This window comes from Dermochelys coriacea, chromosome 1, assembly GCF_009764565.3.
Source record: "Dermochelys coriacea isolate rDerCor1 chromosome 1, rDerCor1.pri.v4, whole genome shotgun sequence".
In the NCBI taxonomy this organism is placed as follows: domain Eukaryota; kingdom Metazoa; phylum Chordata; order Testudines; family Dermochelyidae; genus Dermochelys; species Dermochelys coriacea.
The window spans coordinates 243,556,220-243,575,514 of record NC_050068.2 but is presented as its reverse complement, the minus strand read 5'-3'; the positions used below and the strand labels follow the sequence as shown (position 1 = coordinate 243,575,514).

Sequence of the window (19,295 nt, the reverse complement as noted above, 5' to 3'; positions counted from 1 at the left end):
AAAATGAACAGAGCAATGGGCACACACCTGGTTAGTAGTTCATTTGTTTTTAAAGAACCTGATTCTTCTCCATCTGTTCAAACAGATGCCATTAAGTCAAATTTTGGCACTGATTCCATGTGCTCTGGGAATGCTTCTAAACCTGTATGCTTTGAGCAGAACTTAATTGCAGAGTTATTTTTTCTTATCAAATAAAATTGTGCTACAAGCTAAACATGTAATTTTAAATCTAATGGATGTTAACAGGAAGCTGAATAAATCTGAAAACTTTGGCTAAGCAGAGCACTAATAATTACTAAAAGATTGGAACTACAAAAATGGAAATCCAAAAAGCAATCAATAATTGAAGACGGGAGCACTGACTTTGTAAGCCTGGCCACCATGGGAAAGAGGAAGTTACTCTCCTTGTGCAGTAAAGACAGTTCTTTGATGCGTGTCCCCCATGGGTCCTCCACTATAGGTGTATGTGTGTGCCTGCAACTCTGATTGGAGATTTTAGATAGCAGAGGCCGTTTGGCCCACACATGCGTTCTCCCTCCCTTGTGCTCTACCTCAAGGCTAACTAGCGCTGCATGGGCAAGCCACCTTCAGTTCCTTCTCCATTGCAGAACCCCTACTGAGCATCCAAAGTAGAGGGGAGAAGGGTGGGTTGCAGACCACCCATTGGGACACACCTCTCAAAGGGAAGGGAGGAAGACAGTGGGGCTATGTTTGGAATTACACCAGACCTGGAATCACCTCCATTTTTGCAGGTAAGTGCGATGGGTAGCCAATTTTCTACTGTGTAATAATACTTCTTTCACCTCCTCAGAGAAGCAGCTCTACATGTCGGAGCCATGAAAAAGCCAGGCCTTGAGCCAGAAGATGCGTAAGTTGGGATAGAGGGTTTGCCCGTCATTCTGGGAGAGGAAGAGGAGTGGGTTGGAGAGGGATTGGTAGATACATTACTAGCTGTGCCAGATACAGAGGTTTCTGCCAGGTGGGAGCAATCAGTATAACTTGTGCTTTTTCCTCTCCATTTTTATCAGGACCTTTGTTAGCAGAAGGAACGGAGGAAAGGTGCATAGAAGGACTTAATCCCATGGGAGAAGGAGTACATCTCCTAAGGAGCATTTCCCTAAACTGGCTCTGGAGCAATAGAGTGGACATTTCCTGTTCAGGTAAATGGCAAGCCAGTCGATGGCTGGGGCTCCCCAGTGAGAGAATATGCAGTACAGCACAATTGGGTTCATTTTCCATTCACGGTCCTGTAAGAACTTGCAGCTGAGACTGCTGGCTGTTATCTTCCTAGCAGGTAAGCAGCTGATATGACAACATGGCAAATGCACCAATTCCATAGTTATAGTGCTTCCATGCACAGGGAGAATGATCTGGCACCCCACTGTCAATTTATATAGAACACGCATGTTATGTTGTCTGTCATAATTTTTGTATGGTGTCTGATTAGTGGAAAAAAGTGTGCACAAGTATTTCTAACCGTTCTTAGTTGTAAGCAGTTGATATGGAGGGTCGATTTTGGGGGGGGGGACGACCATTTGCCCTCAACCGTGCGGTTGTTCAGGTGGGCTCCCCAACCTATTAAGAATGCATCCACTTTTAGAAAAAATGTTGGGGGTTGTGTGAATGGGACCTCTGCAAAGACATTCACTGGGTCTTTCCACTATTCCAGGGAATGCTTAACCCTGGAGGGTTTTGACACTGGTTTGTATAGCCTATCTTTGATTGGTATGCAGACAGACCTGAGCCATGCCTGTAGATATGTCATGTGCAGTCTGGCATTAGAGATCAAAATGTGCATGCCGCCATGTTTCCAAGAAGCTGGAGGCAATGTCTGGCTGTCATTTGTGGGTTGGCTTTATCGGTGTCTATTAGAGTGGGCAGGCTGTGAAATCTGTGTCACAGGAGGAACACTCTCGCTGCATCAAGATTGACTCCTACAAACTTCAAGCACTGTACTGGATTCAAGTCAATTTCTGAGTGTTGATTTGTAAGCCCAGTTATGTGAATATGTCTATCGTCCTGTGGGTGGCCTGTAGGGTATCGTTGAAGGAGCAGGCTCTGATGAGACAGTCATTCAAATATGGATAAATCATGATCCCCAAGGTGCACAGATGGGCTGCTACTATGGAGAGGACCTTGGAGAATACTTTGGGTGCGGATAAGAGGCCAAAATGAAGCACCCGGTATTGGCAATGATCCAGACTGAAGATAAACCTGAGGAATTATCTGTGGGATGGTTGGATTTATATATGGAAGTAGACATCCTTCAGGTCGATGGCCAAGACCCAATCTCCCTGTTCCAAAGATGGTATAATCACTGCTGGTGCAACCATCTTGAATCTTTGTGCCTTCATGTATTTAGTGCTCTTAGATCTAGGATGAGTCACCAATCTCCATTTTTCTTGGGAATCAGGAAATATTGGGAATAAAAGCATTTGCGCCCAAGGTGCACAGGAACTGGTTCTATGGCTGTTAGTCAGAGCAAGTGATCTACAGTAGAACCTCAGAGTTACGAACATCTCGGGAATGGAGGTTGTTTTGTAACTCTAAAATGTTCATAACTCTGAACAAAATGCTTTGGTTTAAACTGAACATTGACTTAATACAGCTTTGAAACTTTACTATGCAGAAAAAAAATGCTGCTTTTGACCATCTTAATTGAAATGAAACAAGCACAGACAGTTTCCTTGTCAAACTTTTTTTTAAACTTTCCATTTGTGTTTTTTTTTTAGTAGTTTACTTTTAAACACAGTACCGTACTTGTGTCAATGTCTGCCACTGTTCGATTATGTACTTCTGATTCCAGATGAAGTATGCGGTTGACCAGTCAGTTTGTAACTCTGAGGTTCTACTGTATTTCCTGTCTTAACAGTCTCTTGTGAGAAGGGTCCCTGAAAGAGGACAGGGAGGGAGGCAAAGTGAATAGAGTACCCCTTGGAAATGATCTCCAAGACCCATCTTTCACAAGTTAAATCTTCCCAGTTTCAGAGGAAAAAAGAGAAAGGCAACATCCAAAAGAACGTAGGTCACAGCTGATGTTGCAGGGAGTGGTCTCCCAAAGCCTTGACCAAGGCGTCAAAACTGGTGTTTTGAGATTGAGGGCTGAGCTGTTGAGGATCGAAGAGCCGACAGTTTACACTTCTGAATCCTAAGGCCTCTTTCTCTGTGGCTCATAGGCGCATTCTGGTGTTGGGCACTGGAGTGGTCGGGATGGGTGGGAACAGAGTTTCCTCTTCTGTCCCAGTGTGTAGATCCCTAACGAGCATAGGGTGGGGCTCTGGAATCTGTTAGAGTATGGAGTGATAAATCAGGCTCATCCACAAAGAGTTTAGAGTCCTCAAACAGCAGGTCCTCAGCTCTCGTCTGTACCTCCTTCAGCAGTCCTGAGAGGTGTAACCATGACACCAGTAGCATCACTACTGTTGTTGACACTGAGCAGGCTGCTGTATCCGCAGCATCTAGCACAGTATGGAGGCCATTCTCAGTACCAACTGCACCTCATTTTTGATGGCCTGAAACTGGTTCCACTGTGCTTCAGCAGGTGGTCAATAAATGCATTCAGTTTAGCAAAATTCATGTGATCATACTTCACCATTAAGGTTTGGTAATTTGCAATTCTGAATTGCAAAGTCACCGAGGAATATTCCTTCCTACCAAATAAATCAAATATTTTCCAGTCTCTATCATAAGAGGTGGATTTATTGTGGTGTTGGCCACAGGAATTTACTGCGTCCACAACAGAGTTGGATGAAGGGTGAGAAAAAAGGAACTCCACATCTTTGGAGGGCACGTAGTACTTTTTATTGGCCCTTTTGCATGTTGGTGTAATAGAGGCTGGCATGTGCCAAATGACCTTAACAGGATCTAAAAGCACTTTGTTGACTGGGAGTGTGATTCTCAAGGAGGAAGAAGAGGTATGAAATATGCCTAGGAGCTTATGACGGGTATCTTTCACCTCCTATAGCAGAATTTGAAGTGTGTCTGCCACCTTTTTGTTAGATCCAGAAATAGCTTTACACCATCCACCATGGATGGCAGAGAAGGCATCACTGCCTCATCTGGGGCAAGAGAAGGAGCTATTAGTCATTGGTGTAACCCCCTCTTCTAGTCTGGCCTTTTGCTCCTCAAAATCACCTTGAGGTTCTGGTGCTCTGGATACAGAGGCTGAGGGAGACCATCTCAACTTCTGGTGGGAGACGTTAGACATCTGAGAAGTATGTCTGTAGGCTGCCCGTGGATCCCAGTACAGGCCATCTGGGAAAAAGGCGTGGGTGGTGGTACAAAAGGGGGTCATACCAAAGGTGTTGAAGCTCTGACCGAGGGTGCAATTGGGAAGGCCCTGGTGTGAGGCTAGTGAGTAGATATCCTCCTAGTCACTGTCCGAGTCCTCGCTGGATAGCAGTGGAGCCAACAAGAGGAGGTGAATGACCCGATGCTGGTAGTGATTCCAGGAATCGAGATGTGCTTGTTACTGGAGCCCTGGTATCAAGGAGCAGGACTCTGTGGTACCAAGGAGAGGACTCTAGAGATCCAAGAGATCTCTGGAAAACCAAAACTCCTGCGGTACCGTGGTGATCAGTACTTCCAGAGTTTGTCAGTGCTGACTCAGCGGTACCGAGGAAACTGGCGGAGATCTTGCATGAGGTCTGACAAGGATTGTTAGGAGGTGGTCATGTTGATACCAATTTCATGGAGACGGTACAGTCTTTGCTCTTGCGTTTGACAGGCCGTACCAACACTTCAGTGCCTATGCCCTGCAGCGTTGTTTCTTTTAAACAGGAAAGGCTAATAGAAACCCTATAAAGCCAAGGAAAAATGAGCAATAACTCCAAGAGCTAAACACTCTAAAACTGGGTAATGAGAAAAGGACTGCTATTCGCTCAGTCTCAGGCCAGGGATGGTAGAAAAGGAACTGAGGGTGATTTGCCTGTGCAGCGCTGGTTAGCCTCAAGCAGAGCACAAGGGAGGGAGAGCGGACGTGCAGGCTGAATGGACACTGCTAACTAAAATCTCCTATCAGAGGCGTAGGGACGCAGATATACCTACAATGGATCACCCATAAGGCACTATTCAAAGAAGAAGAAGAACTGTATACCATAACAGAAATATCAAAGGAAAATTCTCAGAGCTATGGGGTCCTTTCCTGGAAGTATCTGAATGATCCATGCTCTGTCCCTCACTTCCCCCTTCTCTCTACCCACTTTGTTCCCTTCCCACTCTATCATCCTCCTCTGAAATTAAAATAAAGAGTAGAACCAAACTTAACAGTTTTTCTTTAACTAGTTGGATTTTTATAAGCAAATTTTGTTTGATTGTAAATTGGGTAATACAAATAATTGATTTATATTTTAACAATTTTTATATAATTAAATGTTTCAAGCTGAAGCTATGTAAAAAATGGTTAATATATTAAGAGAAGTTTATCTATAGTTATGTTTGTTTTTTCTGTAGATACTTTTAAAAAAAATAAAAAGTATTAAAATATCAGATTTGCTCTGCTTTACCTATTTTTAATCTGTCTCTTACCTTTTTAAAAGTATTTTAAAGTGTGTGCGCGCGCGCGTGCAGAGAACTGGTAGTGACCATTATGTTTAGATTGTCATTAGAAAGGATTCTTGAGCCTTTTCTCACATGGTGTAGGAGCCCTGCTTCTTGGACTGCGCCTCTGGACATAGCAGACCAACCCCACTGTTACATAATAGCCTGCTGCTGCTGCCAGATGCTGTCATTACTCCTGTAGCTCAAGTGATAGTCTGGCTACAATTTTGAAGGTTAAGGGTTCAAACCCTGATGATGATCATATAGTGTTCCAGTTGCACACAGCATTTGATTTGATTTGAAAAAGAAAAGTTACACACAGAAAACTACATTAAAAAAAAACATTTAGGTTGTAAACGTCAAGCCACTCAAAAGTTTGAAAGTGCCAGAATTCAGCCCCTTGTGTGCATGCATAATGACAGTCTTTAATTCCATGATCACATCTATTTTTTCCACAGGCCTGGTGCACAATGCAGCACTGGCAGCCATACATCTGTCATTTCCTAACTTCTGAGTGTTTGACTTTGCAACCTAAATAACAGTACTTTTAAGCTATTTTCCATTTCTACTAGTATACTTGACCCACACTTCTGTTTTGTTTAATCCTAAATTTTCATTACTTTTACATTTTTGTTTATCTGTCTCTTTCCCTGCAACCCCTTCCTTGGTTAAGGCTGCAAATCATTCACAGAAGTCATGGCTTCCGTGACTTCCTGTGACCTCCATGAATTTTGCAGTGCTGGTGCAGCGGACCTCAGGACCACCCTAGCAGCTGGGGAAGCCCAGGGGACAGGCACACCGTCCACTGCTCTGGCAGCCCCAGGTAGCTAATCCCTGGCACTGTCCTGGAGCAGTGGTCTAGGACCAGTGTTGGCTGGGCCATCCCCTGCCTGGACCAGCCACAGCCGTGGGACCACAGGCCGTCCCCTGCCCAGCAGCAGCAGGGGCCCTGGGCTGCTTTCCCCTCTGCCCCCGCACGTGCCCCTCTCCCCCCACAAACGTCTTCAGGAGTGCCCCCTCCCAGCAGGTGAGATTTAGTCACAGGTATTTTTAGTAAACATCATGGACAAGTTTATTGCCCGAGACTTGTCCATGCCTTTTACTAAAAATACCCGTGACTAAAACACAGCCTTATCCATGGTCATTGAATCCCTAATCAGCACCCAAAACCCCCTCTACCTCCCATATGCTTCCATAATTCAGTCCAGAGTTCTGCTGAGAAACAAGATGCTGAACACATCCCACATCTGTGAAAGTATGGTCCCCTACCGCAGCATTCCTGCCACTACCCTGCCACCCTACTACTGGAGAAAGAAGATAGTGAGCTTCTACCCAGCATCCAAGTGGGAGGAGAAGGAGGGTATAAGACGACATACATAGAAAAGATTGAAAAAGCTACTGGCCTTACCTGTGTTTTTGCTTTTTGCTCAGAAGCAGCTGTGCCACCGAAGCACAGGTCTCTGCCTCTTTCACAGCATCTCTGAGCCTGCGGAAGAGATCATTCTCTGGATACTTCCTGTCTTCAGCATCCTCCAACATCACTCTCAACTCAATCACATCTGCAATAATAGGATACAAGTAGTCTGGGCACAAAAAATAATGCCACCTTAGTCTGTTTCACTAGTCCCCAAACAAGTTCTCAACATGCTAGCTAGATCTGAAATGCACAGCAGCAATGAAAAGCATCAATCTAGTATTGGTGTCATTTTCAATTAGATCCATCTCTCCACTTCCACAAAGAACATCCCTCCTTTCAAATAGCTGCAATATCGCAACTCAATCCAATACTTGGGTCGTTCACTGGAAAAAATGGGCTGAACAAAGGCGGGGATTCCCTCAAACAAACTGCTACAGTGTGCAACAATGGAAGTCTGACCTTTCTTGTGGTTGAGGTTGGCAGCCAATGTTTCTGTAACTCTACTGACCCAAGTGTCATAGGATTGTGCTCTAACTTTCACTCCATACAGAAGAGAAGGGAGGTCCTCTAATGGATACCGGTACCTGTAGATAAACAGGGGATAAGAGCAAGAACATTAAACCTCCTGTAATACAAAGGACATCCGTTTCTATTCACACAGACCAACAGATGAGGGTTAAGAAGCTCTGTATTATACCCAGATTCCTTGGCCTCATGGGAAATGAGGAGGCTATCCCTGCTGGTTAGAAAGAGGCAGATGAAAACAACTGCTATATTTCGCCACAAGTCTCTGAGTAACAGGGACACACTGCACATGGGAAAGGAGAGATGGGGAAGCTTGTGTACCTGAGACACTTTTTCTGCATGGGACAAGGACACAAGTCAGTCGGATGATACAGGCATACGAGCCGCTCAGGATTACAAGAGCAAGTAAGAGCAGACAAGAAGCATGTGGTTCTGCAGGCTGCACACTGACGCTCATCATCTGGAACCAGTTCAAACACCTCCTCTTCTGACATCAGCACTCCCTGACAAAAATTTGACACTTGATAAGGACATGAGTAAGAAAAAAGCACACTTCCTTTCAAAAAGCCTTGTATTAACCCTGTACCACACCAACAGGACGAAAAGCAGAAGCTGCGCTCACAGTACTCACCAGCTGCACAACTGATTCCCTTAAGCGCGTTTCCTCCTCTGTCATGAGAGTCATTTCCTTGCAGACCATGGCAGCAAGCCCCACATCCAAACACTCTGGATCTGCCGCCATCTTGAAGATCAGCTCCTCGTGGGAGAAGACGCAATGACGCCTTAGCCGTCTGTAATGATTCACACACTGACGCCCAATCGGAAGCTATGAAATGCCAAGCAACAACAAAGTCATTATTTGGGGGCATGTTCCAAGGGGCTGTCCAACATCTCCCCATTTTGCCTCCCTCAACAAGAGTTGGGAAAAGGCAGACTTAGAAATGCATCAACTAAAGAACAGAGTTTTTAATGGAGGTAACCAGTTATAATGGATAAATTGTGCCAGTTATCAAAGGCAAAGTCTCCAGAGCCTACATGAAGAGAGCCATGTTTTGCATCTTTTTTAGCATACAAAAAAAAGCTAACAGAGTTAAGTATATGGATTTCTGGAGCCCAATGGGTTCGTATTTTAGAATAAGCAAAAGGAAATTCATAACTAGTTACCAAAGTGAGCCCTGCATCTGTTTCTAGCTATGCAGTGTCCTGGTACAATAGGGATCTTGAGCTAATGCTTATACCAACTAAAAACTGCCGTAACTGGCCGCAGCAAAGGGAAATGGAGAACACAGCAGCAAGCATTTCTCTTTAGGGTTTAGCACAGTGGGTTATCTATTCTACACAAGTGCAGAAAGGACAACTGCATCACAGAGCACCTCTGCAGCCCTAGCAATTAACTGAAGTGTTAATCGTCCAGATTAGCTCAGACACGTGCTTAAAAGAAAGCCAGTATTCATAAATGTCAACTACAAGCTATTTAGAATTGATTTATAAGTCCCTCAAAATGCATTTTTTGTGATGGAAACTCAAATGACTTAACTATAGCAGTGCCAGGTACTGCTGTAACATGTGATTACTATCCAGAACAAGTTACTAACATTCTCTTAATAAAGGCCAGCTAGCAGAGACATGGACAAACATGTGCAACATAACGCACCCAGTCCGCAGTGCAGAAGTTCACGGCCTCAGCAAAGTTGTAGCCCTGGTTAAATCCCGAGTGATATGCACGAGGAAAAGTCACAACAAACTCACCAGCGCACTGATTGGTCCTGTACACCTAAATACAAATCAGGGTGGGGGAAAGGAAGTAGAAAACTGAGATTGGAAGCAGACAGAAAGTTAAAATAATTCATAAAAAAGGACACTGTGAAACCATCTCCCTTCACCTGTAGGAGAGAATAAGGAATTTAACTAGGGCAGGATAGATTAGGAGGGCGTTTAACCTTTTGAAAATTAAATCCTCTTTGACAACATTACTGCAAAAGGTTGAATAAATTAATCATCAGTTAAAGGCCTAACACAGGGCTTGTCCCTTTTGGGATTCAGGCAGGAAGTTACTCTACTATCAGTTAGTGGATCATCACTTAACCCTTCACACCACAAAGTTTAAAAGCCTGTGGGAAAGAGTATACTTTGCTTTGTTGGGACATCTGCCAGAGATGCAATTTAGCCTACTGAAAGTGAATGGTAGTGACTTCTGCTTAAAAAGGGACAATTCATATTTTACAAAAATGTAGATTCTACTAAACCTGAGAAAAAAAAATGTTTCATGATTTTTTTTTTAAAGTCAAAAGGAATTTAACTACCTTGCAGCCATTGCTACAATGTTGCATTGTAGAGAACCTGAAAATGAAAATGTTTAAAACAAAAGTGACTCTGAATCCAACTTGACTGATTTTCACTGGCCAAGCTAACCAAAAAGCAAAGAGCAAAAGCAGTGTACATGACTTTTTAAAGATTTTAGTTTTAATAAGCTACCATGTCAATAGTAACAAGGGAAACAACCTGTTTACACAAGATTTTAAAATTGACAATGTTCCATTAATTTGGTTCATATTAAGATATGTTAATTCCGGTTTCGAAAAAGGAACAGACATATATATATTGCTATCAAGAATATCCACAGTTATAATTCATGCCAACAAAAATTTTCGAAGAGATACTAAACCTCATGCTTCAGAGCTTAAATCAACCTCAAATTGTTAAAGATCACGATGAGACCTAGTGTGGGGCAGATTGCCTCACATCTGCCTATAATAGCCTTTTTTTTGTTATACTTTCCTCTGAAGCACCTGTTGCTGGCCACCCTCAGATACTGGACTATGTTAATGGTGACATTTAACCAAAGCCCAGTGATTAATTACTATTTCATTAACATATTGAATTCAGATATCTGGTTCTTGAACAGCTGGAATACAGGAACAAAAATCAAATGATGATATGCAGTGAATATATTTATACTATATCATTTTATTTACAGCTTTTTGGGGTCTTTTTGCAAGAGGTTTCTCTCTTGATCAGGTGAGCCACTTGAGATCATTTGATAGTGAGAACACACTAGTGGCAATCTAACTGAATTCTGCTACATCTACACAGACTTCAATTTCACACTGAAGTCCTTCATCAGAACATTACCTCCTTCTACTGAAGCATGCTAGAGAATTAGATGAAAGACCACCCCTTAACTGATTAACCGGATTCGAGAGATCACCATAGGAGTTCTTAAATGCTATTCCAACAAATAAGGTAAATCTGTCAAAAAGCAAAAAGGTATATAAAAAACGCAGTGGGTTACAGAGGTATGGAAGGTTTCAGAGTAGCAGCCGTGTTAGTCTGTATTCGCAAAAAGAAAAGGAGTACTTGTGGCACCTTAGAGACTAACAAATTTATTTGAGCATAAGCTTTCGTGAGCTACAGCTCACTTCAAATTCTCCTTACTACTCACAGGCACACCATGCTCCATCAGCACATTGGGGTTCATGATGGTGACAAGCTGATGCAGGAGATCAGGCTGTGACTCAAACAGTTCAGGGGCCAACTCTCTCATCACCTCCTCCAGTTGTTCTGCTGCATGAGAGGGCACTCCATACCATGTCTTCGGCTCTCCCCTGGCAGAAAACATAGCCCACAATACACATTACCTAAAGGAAAGTGAGGATGTCATCCTAACGCAAGGTGTGTCAGTTCAGGACAACTGCACCTGTATTTCCCCTCAGCAATGACACCCACTCTCAGGCTTCCAACTCCCCAGACATTGCCTTTCTTGCGTGTAGACGTGCGTCTCACTCTGTTTTGATCAGGGTATTTCCAGGTAGTACAGTTCCCTGCCGCACTTCCCTGTGTTATTCTAAGCCAACGCAGGCTATTCAAGCACACCTGCTCACTTTCTCTTCAGAGATTTATAACAGTGATTGTCAACACTTATAAGTTATCACAGTTCTTTCTATGCAAACCTATTTTATTCTTAAGGTAGAAGCACTACGGAGAGAACACACTAAAGAGCCTATAAAGAGCCTATACACATGCTAATAAGCTTACCAGAGATCACCCCAACCCTAACATGGGCTCTGGCTGGAGCAGTCCTTCCAAACTCCACCCAAGGGGTTTCTTTTGTGGTCACAAATTCATCACAGCTTCAGCTCAGAACAAGCACATTCATAATGTTTAGTCCATCTCAGGGGGTCTCAGATCTGGAGTTTCCAGGAGCAGGTAATTAGAAGACAATGGGTTTTCTTCCCCAGAGCATAGCTTCAAAAGGATGGATTCAAGTGGGTCACATTTGCATCCCCCTTCCCCCAGGTACTTTTAGGAAATCCACTTCACGGGGATTGTTCCAAAAAGCCTTCTCAAGTTCCTAATACCTTCCAGAGATTTCGTTAGTCAATTTCCTAGAGAAGTTATATACATACAATTCCATAACACACACAATTGCATTTTTAATGCAATGGACCCCAAAAATTTAATAAAGTTCATTCAGGATACTGTCAGTGTCACACAAGATATACTCCAGTGATTTCACAGAGCCTCCCACCACTCTCCCTGAGACACTGCACATGGCAAGAGACAACATTCTCAAACTCACTTTTTTCTTGGGCTAAAATGAACATTGTGTTCTAACTTGACAATTAAGTGAATCTCCAGAAAAAACAATCCACAGTTGCATTTTATACCATTATCTGAAAGTACCAGCAGGCACTTTGCCACAAGAGGCCTAGGTGGAAGACAGATGCCTAATATGTTCTCCAAGGAAAGGGTTCCTATTTTTCCTTCAGACAACTGACAGAGTTTTATCAGACTAAGATCTTGACTGCAACAGCCACTTCCTAACGCAAAGCACTTACCCAGAACAGAGTTTAGGATGGGTGTGCAACAGTCCAAACTCTGACACCAGCAGAAGAGTGCACAACTGCATCATAAATTATGACAACAGCACACAAACTCAGCATTCCAGCAGGGAAATGTAGCCTACAGCCACCATTTTGCTACACATAACCAATTACTGGAAACCACTGTTCTGAACCACAAGAGAAGGACAGCTGACTGGGATTCCTAAGGTGAGATTTATACACCTAGTGACAGGTCATGTGCCTAATATGTTATATATGAACGGGGACTGGGACAAACAAGAGTGCAATCAACTGATAAAAATGAGTGACTGCCAAACAAATTACTGCAGTCTTTCCAATTAAGTCTTAGCACCACAATGCTCTGTACTGGCCTATGAGCCCAAGAATTTGTCAATAAGTTTTCTGCTACTCAAAATATATCTATTAATTCAGAAGTGCAAGCAACTCTGCCTAAATACCTCACGATTTGTCTAGCATTCACTGTCTAAATACACTGCAAAATTATTCAGAAGTCAGCCAAAAAGCTAAGAAGAATATTGCACTCAAGAGTCTAATTTTGTTCACATCAACACCTCATCTGATTCCTGAAGTCTTCAGTGACACCTGCTGGTAGGACACAACTAGTCAAACCCCACTAAGCAAACCTTCCCCTTCCCCTCACATCTGTCTGGGCTCTTGAAAATCACCAGTTGGCAAAGCCCAACAACAATGATCTAGCTCATAGCATGCTGAAGCCAATAACTGAACTCTAAACAAACTATACTATGGGCTCTTGGTTACTAGCAAACATACTTCTCCAGAAAATTACAATCACAGTTCAAAGGCAAGTTGACCATTACAAGGTGTACACACAAGCACACACTTTTCATTTTGAATAGGGGTGTTTCCCACAGCTTATCCCCAAACACTGCTCCATTATTACTGAGCCTGGACTTGGCGAAATTGCAGCATGAGTGGTTTGTTCACAATGAATTTGGTGGTGGTGGTTTTTTTAAATAAAAATCCAACCACCAAAACATTTTGGGAGAGCCTAACATCAAGTTAACATCACTGTGAGATTCCTAACTGGCAGTAGTGTGAGCACCACAACATCAAGATAGAGCTGCTCGACTATTTGCTCTGATGTAACATATTAAACTTCTAAACTGCATTATAAAGTAGCTTATCATCCAGCCAATAGGATTGCTTGAGTGCACCAAGACTTGCTCAGAAAGGGTGTCTGTAGAACAGAATTTTCCATTTTTACTGGTGATGGTGTTTAAACATCTATATGTTAACACTGAGGTGCTTTATACAGTGATATCTTCATCCATCTTTCCTATTAGTGTCAGTCCCATTCTAAGCAAATGAACTGCTTCTCTCTCTTATGGGCCTTTGGTCTCGGCCAAACAATAAGAATGGATAGCACCAGGTACAGGTATTAAATGAAGAATTTCATCAGTTAAGAGCAATCAAGGCAGTGTAAGGAAAGAGGGTGACAGGAAGAGACCATACCAGTGCAGATAATTGATGGAATAGCTCCAGTGGTCCTCAATGTGCCAGCAGAAAGAGGAGAAGCACATCCCTACATACAGCCAGGGCACCTTCATGCCAGAGATATCTGCATTGATATGAGCGAGGACTGACTGTTCCAACACTGGCATGTTATTCAGGTTCCAACCAGAAAGTGCATACTCCTGCCAAAGAAAGGGAGAAAGCTGTGAAGTCGGAAGACCATTCAAATACTCTAACAAGCCTAAGGAGAAGGTAGCCCTCAGGATAAATGAAGCAGCCTATTAATTTACATATTAGCCTTTGATTGGTATTCTGCCATGCTGAAGCTTCAGAAGAGGGAAGTATTTCTTTGTATCAAGCACTTAATCAAGTCTTCCAATTACTCCTTAGACCTTAACTAGCAGCCAATCCTGTTACGACTGCATTGAAGTAATTCTCTCATTAGATATTGGTTTAGATAGAAACCTAAACATGCTTAAGACTTTCACTTTTCCCTGTTCTTTTGCTCCAAGTAAAGCACTGGTCCCTACAAAGTGGGTAGCAATTCACATCAGCATGATATCCTGAAGGCAAAATTCAAGCCTGGAACACGCTTCCAAGAAAAAATGAAACCCAAGCCCTACTACATCTTTACGAACCATGTTCTGGGAAATCAGTTACTCAAAGGCCCATTTTACTGCAGAATGACTGATCTTTATAAAAACTGCTTGAAAGGTACATATTTAAAAACAGGAGAACTCCCTTACTGTCCTTGCTAAAAACAAAAACTGCCATACCCAGTCAGACCAATGGTCCATCTAGCCCAGTATCCTGTCTCTGACATTGGCCAATGCCAGAGCTACGGAGGGACTGTACAGAATAGGGCGGTTGGAGTGATCCAACCGTCATTCCTTTCCAGCTTTTGGCAGCCAGAGGTTTAGTCACCCCGAGCTTGGGGTTGCATCCCTGACCATCTTGGCTAACAGTCATTGATGGTCCTATCCTCCATGAACCTATCTAGTTCGTTTTTGAACCCAGTTATACTTTTGGCCTTCACAATATCCCATGGCAATGAGTTCCACAGGTTAACTGTACATTGTGTGGAAAAATTTCCTGTGGCTTGAATTAAACCTGCTACCTATTAATTTCATCAGGCGACCCTAGTTTTTGTATTATGGGTTAGAGTAAATAACACTTGTGATGGTAAAAAAGTATGGAGGCAAAAAAATAGCAGCAAGTCACCACTCTGATGATCCCAAATTCACCTCTAACTACAGACACCGCAACATGCTACCACCAGAAAGACAAAGTTAAGAACTGTATTCATATATAAAACTTGTCTTAAATGCTCATCATAGTTCCTTCACACCAGCCCACATTCCAGGATGGCAGATGTATTGCAGGCTATCAGCAACTCATATTGGCTAAATTAAACAGAGCAGAAGCCATGAAAGGGTACTGAGATAACTTGAGTCCTAGTAATAGTTACTGTAGGCATGTCTGGAGAAGATGGACAAGATTATTTAGTGGTTCTTTTCCCTTTCTACTGTTTATGATAGTATGGCATATGCTGTACGTTGGGAGTATGATAAGATACAGGTAAGGAGAACAATTGAAAACCAATCCATTTAACTTTTCCTCAATAGATTCTAAATATAGAACATCTGGATGAGAAGGCTGATGTTCTGGTAGTTAATAGAAGGTTTAAGAGTTCAGGAAAAAAATCTTGTCAGTCTCCTTATGCTGAGAATGGTTCAGAAATGCATGCTGAGTACTGCCTTAATACCTTGAGTTTCTATCACAACCTTCACCTGAAGAGCTAAGCACTTTACCAAGATTAACCCTGGGAACAGCCATGCAAAACAGGTGCGAACTGCAGCAAGAAAAATAATTTGTCAGTCATAGTAAATCAATGACTGCACCAGGAATGAAACCTAGGTGTCTTGACTCTAATCCCCCTCCTTTAGCCTCCAGATCACATTTGCTTTAAAGAAATGTTGGCACGTGTAAAAGCTATCACCATTTTTCTTCACAAAACTGCAAAAATCCACATCAATTTCAGTCCTGAATGCTTAAATGAAGTGCAACTTCCTGTTCTGCAAGGTTTGGGGTCAGTTAACATTTCCCCGTTCACACCTCCTCTTCTGGCATCATCTTTCGACGGCCATCCTTCACAGGGAAGCCACTTCCAAAGTCCTTGGATGAGATATCAGCCCCATACTCCACAATGACATCCTCCTCAATGCTGCTCACCAGTCGCCAGAACTCCTTCTCCACCAGCTCAGTAGGAACCATCTGTAAAGACAAAGGCATTCCAAAGCATGCAGCATTATCCCAGGGTAAAAAAAAAACCCCACCCAAAGCTGATAATACATCTTTCCCAACACCTCACAGATCAGAGATTAAATCCAGTCTCCTCCCACACCACACACAAGAATCAAGTTCCACGGAAGTCAATTTTTTTTTGCCATACCTTATCTACACTACAAAATTAAGTTAACCTAAGTTAAGTCGACGTACAGCCACCACAGTAATTATGGGGGTTTTACATATCCACACTACCCTCCTTCTGCAGGTGGTGCATGCTTGCACTGACTTAAGTGGGGCAGTGTGGGGGGCTGACAGTTGTCACTCCAGGGGGGCAAGGAGGGCTCCAGCTGTCAGCCCCAGGGGCTGACAGCCAACAGGCAAAGTAAGTAATGCAGTGTCTACATAGACACTGCATCACCCTAACTACATCGACCTAAGCACTATTCCTCTTGCTGAGGTGGAGTTGTTAGGTCAGTGTAGTGTGCAACTTATATTGGCAGGAGCAACATTGTAGTGATGCTTACAGAGTTAGGACAAGGTAAGCAGCCTTATGTTGACCTCTGTAGTGTAGACCAGGCTTTAGAAGCAGGATGTCAGATTGTGTGGGAAGGAGTAGGTGGAAAAGAAAGCTAGGATGATTAGAGACAAACTGCCCAGAGATCGTTCTAATTAGAAAAACTAATAAAAACAAACAGTCCCATAATTCTGTAAGAATAAAAAAAATGAGCAAACGCCCTGCACTCCAAATGTGTCGATTAAGGACTACTACATCATGGACTATGAGGTAATTTTTCACACAACACAGTCAACCCGTGGATCTCCTTGCCAGAGGATGTTGTGAAGGCCAAGACTACAAAAGGGTTCAAAAAAGAACTAGATAAGTTCATGGACGATAGGTCCAACAATGGCTATTAGCCAGGATGGATGTGGATGATGTCCTTAGTCTCCATTTGCCAGAAGCTAGGAGTGGGCGACCGGGGATGGATCACTTGATGATTACCTGCTCTGTTCATTCCCTCTGACACCCCTACACTGGCCACTGTCGGAAGACAGGATCCTGGGCTAGATGGACCTTTGATCTGACCCAATATGGCCATTCTTATGCAATTTCATCACCAGACCAGGTTATGCACATACCCATCAGAAAGGAAGACAGCAACCATGACATATGCAATAATTCAATCAGATCTTCAGAACAGACTGATACTCGCTGAACAAAGAACCAGATTGGATAACAGCTGTCCATTTGGGTCAAGCAGACCAGTGTCCTCTTCCCCCAACCCCTAAACTCTCAGCCACCCATAGATTTACAAGAAATCCAAGAGGCAGAAAGATTCCTTTGTTTCTACTTGAGCAAGGTGCTCCTTTCCAAAAAGGAAACTATTCACTAATTCTGGAATGTTAATGGGACAACAATCAGATTTGTCTGAAACTTTTTTTAAATCTATCATTGCTGAAAGTAACACTGAAGTTATTTTTTATATTGGCTTTTCTATGGTGCTTATCACCACATCAGTTAAGGAAGTACTTTCTCCATTTTACAGATGGAAGAAATAAAGCAGAGAGATTATGTGTCTTGTTCAAGGTGTCACGCTATGGGAAATGTACAGCAGAAATAGTAAAGGAACCTAGAGCTTCCATTTCAGTCCTGTGACTGAATCACAAATCCATCCCTACATTATTACAGCAAAAAAGATGACTGGGAAAACTTCTCTCTCATTTGAGGGCTTATATATTGTGTATTACACATTTGACAGCTTTTTCTGTATAACCAGACCATCGTCTGTTTCTCCAGTTCGTATGGTTCTCATACACAATATCAGAGACATTTTTATAAATAAGAAAAAGTAGTTTTTAAAAATAAAACTTGGTATAGAGCTGAGGGCAGTGGTATCTGAAACTTGTTAAACTAGCTATGGTAACAGAGTATACTAGGCCCTTTAAGAGCAAGTGCCACTAATCCAAATCTTATAGAACTCAGCCCTTTAAAGAAGAACATGCTAGGAGATAATCCCCAGGAGGGACTGATAAGCAATATAGTCCCAGTGGCTCATGTGATCATGAGGGAGGGGAGTCAAATGACTGAACTATACAAGAAGCCTAAGGCTCAGTTAAGAAAAGGGAGGGTAGGACTTGGAGGAAGGCTATCCAGAGTCCAAATATATGCAAGGAGCAGAAGATGACTGCAGAGACCAGGAAGTGAAAACTGAAGGGCTCTCCATGAAGAGAACATTAAGTCCAAAAAGTGGGTTGTAGACAAGAACAGAGTTCACAGAATGGTCTCAAGATGGGGTGAAATAAGGACAAAAGGCCTGAGGCAGCACATCACTAGTAGGAGCTCAAGACCAATCAAACCGGTGGGATTGGTTTTGCAGGCGGGCTTCCAGCGAGGGACAAAGTCCTCCTTTCAACCCTACATCAACTGGTTAATCCTAGTGAAGACCACTGACTGAACCCAAGAAAGGTGTGAATTCCATTTGATTTTATGAACTCTATTTATGACTAATTTGTTCCATTTTATGGCAGAAGACAGACCAGGTCTGAGAATCTGAAACAGGAGCATCAGCAACTGAAGAGCCGTTCCCAGATGGTACCGTGAGGGCAACAGTCTGAGTCATTGACTTTTATTGACCCTCTTTCAGCAACCCTACTTGGAAGCAGGGAGAAGGGAAAATCCCATTATGAGAAAAGAAGCAGGAAGAAGCATCAGACTTGCTTTTAAAAGGGACACACTCTCTGACAATAGGAGGGAAGCCCTTCAACATAACCAGAAGACAGTGCAGAAGGAGTGGAAATTCAGAGGGACCTGGTTCCCCTGAAGGAGGGAAACTAAACCCTAAAAGGGTCTCAGAAGTAGAGGACTGAAGGAGAGAAATACATTCAGCTGTTTGCTGTTTACGCATAGAGATGTATATTCCCTGTACAGTCTAAGAGTAAAGTTGCTTGTATGTGATTAAAAAGTTCCTTTACAAAACTTGTGTACCTTACTTTATCTGCCATACATCCCCAAAGATGGGAAATGAATACCAGAATGTCCATGAGAGCTGATCGCTAGAGACAATGTGCATTGGCTGGTGGGGCAACTTAAAGGAGAGGAGGGGGTGGGTAAACACTTGACTTTGAGCCCAAGGCAGCTGGACTGCAGGATCCCACATCCCAAAGAGGGAGTGCCAGACAGGGAGTCTGCA

General features: G+C 42.9%; 1 protein-coding gene across 2 annotated transcripts in view; it reads right to left on the bottom strand.

Moving 5' to 3' along the window:
- The window catches only part of KDM5A (lysine demethylase 5A), an 82,866-nt gene that overhangs the window by 40,817 nt on the left and 22,754 nt on the right, over positions 1–19,295 (bottom strand). For both annotated transcript variants that reach the window (XM_038398140.2, XM_038398152.2), the window contains 8 exons: positions 15,934–16,092; positions 13,819–14,000; positions 10,923–11,085; positions 9,135–9,254; positions 8,112–8,306; positions 7,802–7,983; positions 7,415–7,539; positions 6,947–7,097 (listed from right to left, as the gene is read on the bottom strand). In XM_038398140.2, the coding sequence (XP_038254068.1) occupies positions 6,947–7,097; positions 7,415–7,539; positions 7,802–7,983; positions 8,112–8,306; positions 9,135–9,254; positions 10,923–11,085; positions 13,819–14,000; positions 15,934–16,092 (1,277 nt within the window). The remainder of the gene's footprint in view (positions 1–6,946; positions 7,098–7,414; positions 7,540–7,801; positions 7,984–8,111; positions 8,307–9,134; positions 9,255–10,922; positions 11,086–13,818; positions 14,001–15,933; positions 16,093–19,295) is intronic.